Source organism: Cucumis sativus, chromosome 1 (assembly GCF_000004075.3).
Source record: "Cucumis sativus cultivar 9930 chromosome 1, Cucumber_9930_V3, whole genome shotgun sequence".
Taxonomy (NCBI): Eukaryota; Viridiplantae; Streptophyta; class Magnoliopsida; order Cucurbitales; family Cucurbitaceae; genus Cucumis; species Cucumis sativus.
Window position 1 is genome coordinate 31,328,796 of NC_026655.2, and position 9,416 is coordinate 31,338,211.

General features: G+C 28.3%; 1 protein-coding gene across 1 annotated transcript; it reads left to right on the forward strand.

The window, feature by feature from the left end:
* The first annotated feature begins 1,641 nt into the window (after positions 1–1,641).
* LOC101212477 (auxin-responsive protein IAA16) lies at positions 1,642–4,619 on the forward strand. Its single transcript, XM_004142481.3, has 5 exons — positions 1,642–2,087; positions 3,152–3,405; positions 3,507–3,642; positions 3,963–4,024; positions 4,342–4,619. Exons 1-5 carry the CDS (start codon positions 1,867–1,869, stop codon positions 4,377–4,379), a joined length of 711 nt encoding a protein of 236 aa, XP_004142529.1. The 5' UTR covers positions 1,642–1,866; the 3' UTR covers positions 4,380–4,619.
* Positions 4,620–9,416: the final 4,797 nt, after the last annotated feature.

Genomic DNA, 9,416 nt, shown 5'->3' on the forward strand with positions numbered 1-9,416 from the left:
TGTTTGGGAATGGAATTTAAAGGAAAACTCCCAAGGTAATCTAATATGTGTCGGGAAGTTCCCTTAATTGTCACGCCTTACTGAAAGCTTTGGCAGTTGTCAAACATCTTCTGACGCCTACACAATACGACGTCGAGAGATTCAACTAACTTTCGATGTATTTTTTATGTGTCGGAAGATATGGTATCTCCCGACGCTCCATTTGTTGTGTCATAATATGTGTCCTATCTCCCGATAGTGAAAATCTACGTCTGGAGTTTCAAATTTTCTTTTAGTGATGGGCCACTCCTTTCGTGATTGACTGATTTTGTAATGAAACTCTAAACTATCAAATAAACTAAGGGTCCGTTTGTATTGAATTAAGGATTGAATTCAGGAAAAAATATTTTTTAAGAAACTCATTTTTGTTTAAACACCTTTTCCTAAAAATTGTTTAAAATACACTTAAAAATATATTTTGAATGTCCTCCAAACACTTTAGTTTTTTTTAAAATAACTTACTTTTTAAATTAAACACTTGAAAATGTAATCTAAACACACCATAAGTTTGTATCTTTAAATTGCTTACTAGTTCTCTTATGCAATCTCATGTCTTCTTGACATTTGTTTGAGGAGGGTGACACGATTGACGCATATACATATTAGTTACATAGCTATAGGTTTGTTACAAATTGTGAAAGATTCTAATATAGGTTTGTCTTTTAATTATATCTTTCAAAATTTCAATATATCAGTCTATAAATATTTTTACAATAAAAATGTATTTTTAAAAATGTGTTTTTTTAATAAAACGTAGAAATAAATAATGTGGGGTTTTTTTAAAAAAAAGAACAAAACACGAAAATATTTACATCGTATAGAACAATTTTAAAAAAGGAAAATGTCCACAACGTGAAATAACAAAAATACATCTGTAATTAATCGATCACACAAGAGTGAAAAATGATTTTGTACTCAATCTAAACGATCTCGTAGCAAGTCTAAATGATCACGTACCAAGAGTCTAAACGATCTTGTACACTTGTACCTGATCTAAACGATCTTGTATCCAATTTCCAACGATCTCGCACCCTTGTACCCAACCTAAATGATATTGTACCCTTGTATCTAGTCTAAACGATCTTATATCAAATCTAAACGATCTATTAGTGATAGTGGTTTGTCTCTGTCTATCTAGGATATACAAATGATCGTTTAGATACTGGTACATTAATCATTTAGATACTGGTACATTGATCGTTTAGATCCTGTACCAATAACATTTAGATCTTGTACCAAGAAAAATAAAAAGATGATAATGAAGAAGTGGAAATATGAAGAATGAGAATTAATAATATAAAAAAGAGAAGAATAAATCGAAAAGAACTGAAAAATCATCTCGCAATAATCAAAATCCAATAAAAATAAATATGAGATTTATGAAAAAAACAATTAGCTTCGTAGCCTTTTATTAAATTGTCATACGAACCTTAAATATTTAGCACTATTGTTATATCTATCGAAATTTACCAAAATAACAATATGGGGGAGAAAAAATATAATAATAAAAGAATTAATTAAGAGCATGGCCCCCTTGTCCCAACACAGAGGTACCTATGATTGAACCAACTTGATTTCATTGGTTAAAATGAGTGAGTCAACTTGGTTTTTAATAAACCGTGAGTGTACAACTTATAACCTAAGAAAAATAAGAAGTATATAAAAATTCCCTTTACATTATATTCTTCTCATAACCCACTTTATAATTTCACACTTTCCCTTATTTTCTCCTCCTCCCCTCCATAACCACTCCTTTTCCCCATTCTTTCACCTCCAAAAATTAAAACAAAACAATACAAAAATATTGAGATTGTGAAGATACTCAAAATGGGAAGCTTACTTGGGTTTGAAGAGACAGAGCTCCGTCTTGGTCTGCCCGGCGGGGACGGAAGAAACGATGGCGACGCCGTGAAAAAAAGAGGTTTCACTGAAACTGTGGATTTGAAGCTGAATATTGTGACTGATTCCAACCAAGGCAACAAAACGACCGACAAAAATGTCGTTTCGAGCTTCGTCAATAAAGATCTTCCGAAGCCTCCTCCGGCCAAGTATGAACTCCCATCTCTCTCTATTTTTCATTATTATCATTTCAAAAAAAAGATTAATGACAGTTAATAAAGAGAAATTTTCAGCATCAAAGGTACACAATTTTTACATTCTATTCTCACATATATTTTTATTTTCTAGAAAACAATTAGATGAATAAAAAGAACTCAGTATTTGCATCCCCCTAGATTTACTTCTATGGATTTTAGGCTCAGAATTAAATATTTATTTTTAAATTTAAAATATAATTAATATTCATTAAAAAAAATGAATTTGCAGTTGAAATAAAAATAATGTAAGGATGATGTGTATATGGGCATCAAAAATTGAGTTGGGAAGAGAAAGAAATGATGACCAAGTAAACAAAAAAAAAGAAAGAAAGAGAGAGAAAAGGCAAAATAATTGTGGTTTCGGATTTCATGGAAATTTTTTGTTTTGTTGTCGGACAAATACACCAAAACTACAAAACATATGGAATCTTTTCTTTTTCTCAATAGTCAATGTGTCCAAAAGTTATTAACTAAATGTTTCAAAAAGATAAATTCAAAACAATTCTTCTAATTCTTATTTCTCTTTGCTCATATCCTTCCAAGTTTATTTTTATATGCTATATAAATCACCATAAATTACTACTTATATATCTTTTATATTATGATAGATATAGATAATATCGTACCATAATTAGATTGTGTTATTTGTACCTATAAAAATATTTTTCATCATTATTTCAATTAATTTCAAATTTTATTCGTAATGGTTTAAATTGATTGAAAGTTAACGCTAACAAAATAAAGTTAGAGGAACTAATTGGATAAGATTATCTTACTTATACACATATTTTGTTCCACTAAATTTAATATGATAGTTTTGAGAGATAATGACATGACTCCCTAATAATAAATCATGGAATGCATGAAAGAAAAAGAAATTAAATTGAAGATTTAGAAAGAACCGAATTGAAAATGAAGTAAAATATGGTAAAGTTAAGTAATTAAGTAATGATTGGTTAGGGAGAATTATTGTTTAATAAAGGAATAACAATAAATTAGTGATGTGAATTTGACAGGGCCCAGGTTGTGGGTTGGCCACCGGTAAAGTCGTTGAGGAGAAACATCGTAGGGCCGCCAAAGAAGAATAAATTAGAAGAAACCGAGAAGAACGCCGTCATAAGCGGCGGTGGCTGTAGCGTCGGTGCGGCAGCGTTTATCAAAGTCAGTATGGACGGCGCACCGTACTTACGCAAAGTGGACTTGAAGATGTACGGTAGCTACCAAGAGCTTTCCGATGCCCTACGCAAGATGTTTGCCTCTTTCACTGCAGGTCATTTCCAAATTAATTACCCTTTTTATTATTATTATTTTGTAGGAGTTTATGTGTAGGATAAAAAGTTGAATGATTGGGGGTTGAAATTGAAATATCAGGTCAGTGTGGAGCACAAAAGATGAGGGATTACATGAATGAAAGAAAATTAATAGATGTGTCAAATGGGTCTGATTATGTGCCTACTTATGAAGACAAAGATGGAGATTGGATGCTTGTTGGAGATGTCCCATGGGAGTATGTCTTTCCAACTCTCTCTCATTTTTATTTCAAATTTTTAACTCCCCAACTCTTTTTTTAACTGGTTCTTCATTCACAAACTAGTCAATTTTTTATTGAATTTTTCATTTTAATCCTTAAAATGTACCATTTAATAAAAAATTTAAGGAACCAAAAGGATTGGTTTGATCCCTTACTTTTAAAGAGTTTGATTATGTACCAAAATTATAAGTTTGGCTGTAAAATATCTAGCTATTATCTACGTCCTTAACCTTTTAATGTTTTGTTCAATAGATATGTCAGGAACTAATTATAAATGTTGTTTGATTGATGAACAGCATGTTTGTGGATTCGTGCAAACGCTTGAGAATAATGAAAGGATCTGAAGCCATTGGACTTGGTAAGTTATAATCTAATTAAATATAAGAGTTAGTTTTTAAATATACTAAAATAAAATTGTAAAATCTATTGATAACATTATAAAATTTATTTGTATTTTATTATATTTGTAAATATTTTAAACAAATTTATCATTGAAAAAATGAGATTAAGGTTCTTTAAAAAATTTCTTAAAAGTAAATTAAATTGTGTGGTAACGATGAGCGATGTATTTTCCTTGGATTTCTTTTATGCCCAATTTTATTTCTTTTTTTTCTTAATACTTTTGAATATTTTTTTTATAAACGTAAATTAATATATTAATTGTCAATTTTACAGCACCAAGAGCATTGGAGAAGTGCAAGAACAGAAACTGAACTACTAATAGATTTTAATTTTTTTTTATTTTGTGAAATAATAATAATAGTAGTAATTATTGTTATTACTATTTACTGTCATTTGGTAGGGTTGCAATTAATTGTTATGTCCAATTGATGATCATATATCAAACTCTACTCTATAGAGGGAGGGAGTTTGATTTTGATATGTAACATATCACCTTCTGTCGATGTAATTACTATATAAATGAAATATATTTCTCACCAGATTTTGTATTCTATTATCTTAGTTAACATGCAGTGAAAATATGTTATCTAAATATGTAGTTTATCTTTGATATAATACGTAGAGAAAATGATTAAATCTCAAACCTTTTTTAGAAGTTGATAGTAACGACAGTTGAATTGTGTTCATGTCTACTACAATAAAGACACTCACCTACTTGATGCTTAAAATTATAGAAAACCTACGAAATTGTTGGAAATTGTTTTGCGGATGTCATAAATGGTTCGTAGTCAAGGTGACAGTCAAGAGACCTGGCAAATATACAATTAACTGAAAATTACAAACACTACTCTTGATGTCAATAATACACCAGCTGGTGTACCTTACCTATAGTCATATATGCATTAAAAATTCATGCATCGCCCAAGGGTAAACCCTAAACCCAATACACAAGTTTTTGTAAATACAATATCAATTTTGAACATTATATACACAAGTTTTATGTGCCAATAAATTAATTGACGCATTACATTCAAAAGAAATTATATTTATTTTTTAAAATTGATATTGTAAGTGCAATATCGAAAAATTGCATATCTTTAACAATCGATTTAAACAAATAACCACGGACATAATAGCATTGAAATGAAATGAAATACAAAAAAAATTATTTCAAAATGCAGTTAAACGGTGAACGTCAATTAAATCGTACATTAGGATAGTACACAATAATAAATAAAAAAAAAACAATCGAAACCAAAACAAAGACCAGTTACGCACTTCAAACAGACACACAATCACGAAATATTTGATTTAAAATTTATAGTTTTATGGAATTAAAATTATTTAAATATGTGTGGGATGAATATTTAATTAATTATTGAATTTGGATTTTGAGTGTGTTGAATTTTGAATTTAATTAAATAATTTTTTATATCTATTTAATTAAATTAAAAAGTGAAAGCTGGTTAGAAATTTGATAATTATAGGTATACGTGGATATATATATATATAATTGTTATGGAAAAATGAAAAAATAATGTTTATCTTTTAAAATACAATTATTAAGGAAAATAAATTTTAGAAAAAGAGAAAAATTTGATGTAATATATTGAAGAAACAGAATAATTAAAATGAGGATAGAAAGTGATTGAGAGGAAGAAAGAGAATGAATAAAAAGGATTAAGGGAAAATACACGAATTAAATACTAAAATAAAGATGTTTTGAAAACTTATTACAAAAAAAAAAAAGTTGATTTGGACTTTTTTTTTCTTTTTTTTTACCTAAAGAAGGGGGCAAATCTTTTTAAAATATAAATAAAAAGAAAAGAGATGGGCGAGTACTCGCCCTCTCCAACTTTTGTTTAAAAGGTTTATTTAAATATTTATATTTCTTTTATATCTTTTCTTAATTATTTACTTTTTTTAATGTAAAATTTATTTTTTAATTATTATATATATTTTTTAAAACTTGATTTTAAATAATTAGAATCATTATTAATATTAGTATCCTTTTTCGAGTAAATAAAGTAAAAAAAAAATATCAAATTTGATCATAGCGTGTTAGATCCTAGAAAATTGATATCTTAATTTTGGTAGGATTAAAATAAATTTCTTAGACACTATGTAACGTAAGGATACCAAATATAAATGATCTTGTTAAACGCGTTTAGACTTATAATGAAAAAAGAAGGACACAATACCTGATAATGAAAAAAGAATAAGGAGATGACATCGAAGATGAAGAAATGACAAAGAAGGAAAAAAATTGTAGAAGGGAGATGAAAAAATCACGAATAAGAACATGTGAGAATATGAAGAAGAAGAAGAAGCATTTAACACAAAAATCAAAACCAACAAGAAAATGACAAGCAAAAATGTGTCATTTATGTTGTTTACAATTGATCATATTATAGATGGGGTCGATGGGGTTGATTATGACCAACCTCCACGTGAAAACTTAAATAGAACGTAAGATCTAATTTGGGCATAAACTTAAATGCACAATTAGTGTGCGATTATAAAGAAATAATAGCTAACAATAAATATAGAAACTTTAAAACAGACACTAGTGATGACTTCGATGATCATAAACATCAATTTCCTTCCAATATATTGAGTGAGTTTGAAGGAAAAGACTCCACCTGGGAGGAAGAACAAAAACTCCATTATTTCAATAAATAATTTTGAAAGAGCATTAATTTGATAAATAGTTTTTGGAAAACTAATGTAAACATAAATTGTTTTTTCTACCTCCTCTTCCATAACTTTTTTCCTTCTTTATCATTTTCCATCTTCGACGCCATCTTCGATGTCATCTCCTTTCTTTTTTTATTATCAGGTATTGTGTCTTTCTATTTTCATTATGAGTCTAAACGATCGTTTAACAAGATCATTTAGATTTGGTATTCTCACATTACATCAGTAATGTCTAAGAAATTTATTTTGATCCTATCAAAATTAGGATATAAATTTTCTAATATCTAGGATCAAATTTAATATTTTTTTTACCTTTTGGTCTTATTTGCTGCTTGGAAAACAATATTAATATTAATAATGATTCTAAAATATTTAAAATACTTTTAAAAAAATATTTTAAAACATATATATAATAATTAAAAAATAAATTTTACATTTCTAAAAAGTAGAATTAAGAAAAGGATAGAAAATAAATATAAATATTTAAATATGTTTTATTTAAATGTAAAAAGAAAAAAAAAACTTTTAATCAAAAGTCTCATCTCATTTCACCCCTTTCTTTTTATTTATTTATTTTAAATGGAAGACTCTCCCCTTTTTTTTAAACGTTAAAATCAACGTTATTTATGTAAAAAGTTTCAAAACTACGACATTTTGGTAATAAGTATTGAAAGCAACTTTGTTTTGGTATTTAATTCGAAATAAACTTATTCTTTTCCCCACTTAATCCTTGCCCCAAACGTGAAAAATCATTTTCTTTCCGTCCCCAAACCGCCTCTAAGAAAATTGGAAAGGAGGTTGTCTGTCGATAAGCAACATCATCAATAGTATTAATTTTTTAAAAAATTAAACGGCTCCATAAAAATGTGTGGAGGAAGTGATTGAGAGAAAATAGGGAGAAGAATCGGTGTATATTTTTTCTTTTCTCATTTTTTTAAAAAGTAAATTCAAATTTCTTTTATAAAAATAAACTAAAGTAAAGTACATAAATGAATATAAAAAATAAAAAATGAAGGACAAAATATGTTATCTATAGCTGCCATACTAATCCATTGTGATAGTATTGCGGCTATCGCAAAAGTTCATAATCGTTATTATAGCTGTAAGAGACGACATATATGTTACAGTCTGATTACAACTTGACTAATCCTTTTTTGGAAATGAGTTTAAAATTTAAACACTTAATGTTTGGTTAGACTTTTTTTATAAGTGTTTATATGTGAATTTGATTTTCTAAGATTTCTCCGGAATAGATTATTTTATAAATGAATTTTTAAAAAATGCATTATTTTAATTTGTCAAACACTACCATTTTTTTCAAAATGGTTTTTTTGACGAAATTAAATACTTTATAATCTCAATCAAACACACCCTTAATCCCATAGAAAACTGAATCACTTATGAGATAAACCCAACTTGAAAGACTGGAGATCCCAAGAAACAAGTTCAATAGGTAATAACTTATCACAAGTGTTATGAAGAGAATCATGCTAAAATACCTAAAAGTTTCATTCTTTATGATTGAAAATTAGCATGACATCCTGAAGTGTATGAAAAGATTGAACTTAGTTATTAATGAATTCTATACTTGATATCAAGTAGGGTTCCTAGGTGTAGGAGTACTTATCATAGATTCACTTTTGTGGATGTGGAAGTGAGGACCGCTTTCTATGGAGTTCTACGAAAATTCCTAGAGCATTCACTAAACTAGGATATACGTGCAAGGCCTTAAAACACAGTCAATTTTAGAATTTCACTCGAACAATGTTGTGTGAGTAATTTTATTAGAAGTAAAGTTCAAAACTACGTGTTTACTTTACAATACTCTAAATTATTGTCACTATGTAAATGTTCAAGTCATTAGACATATTTTACTAAGCATAGTATTATAAAGATAGACATTGCTGGATGAAAATATTTTATTTCAAGTGGGAAACTGATAGTAAAAAAAATTTAAGTGGGGATTGTTGATGAAATTATTTGAAGATGTCATTATTACAAAATATTCATCCAAATGTGATTTTGGAAAGGTGAGAAGATAAACAAATAAGTTGTGTTATGCCATTCTAGACGATATGGCTAGGCGGTTAGATTCACTAATCTCCATTCGCAAAACGCCATTCTAGGCGAGATGGCTACAAGATTTGTTGTATTCTTCGCGCACATGCCACCATCCTAGGAGTGATGGGTAGGCGATATGATGTAATAGTGGCAAAATCTTTATGACCATTTTGTGTCATAAAAGAACTAAACGTTTTATTATCGTTTTAAATTTAATTTCAATGTTATCCACCATAAACTACAAAAGTTATTTTCCTTAATTACCATCGTTTCCAAATTAAATCTCCTTTTAATTACCAACTGTCTTTTCTTTTCCTCCACTTTATAAATTCATTTCATTCTTCTTTCTTATGAATGAGAAAAAAACAAGAAAAACTTTCTTTGTGAGATTTGAAACAAAAAGTGTATGTTTGAATGTTGAGATTCAAATTAGTTTTCAATGCAAAACTGATTGAAGAACACAATTGTTTTATCTTAGGGACGACAAAACTTTAGAAATTTGTTTGCACAAAGTAGTAGAGTCGTGAAACATATTAAAGAAAGCGAGATTCGCGACTAAACCTTATTTCTTAACTACTTTCTATTTTGCA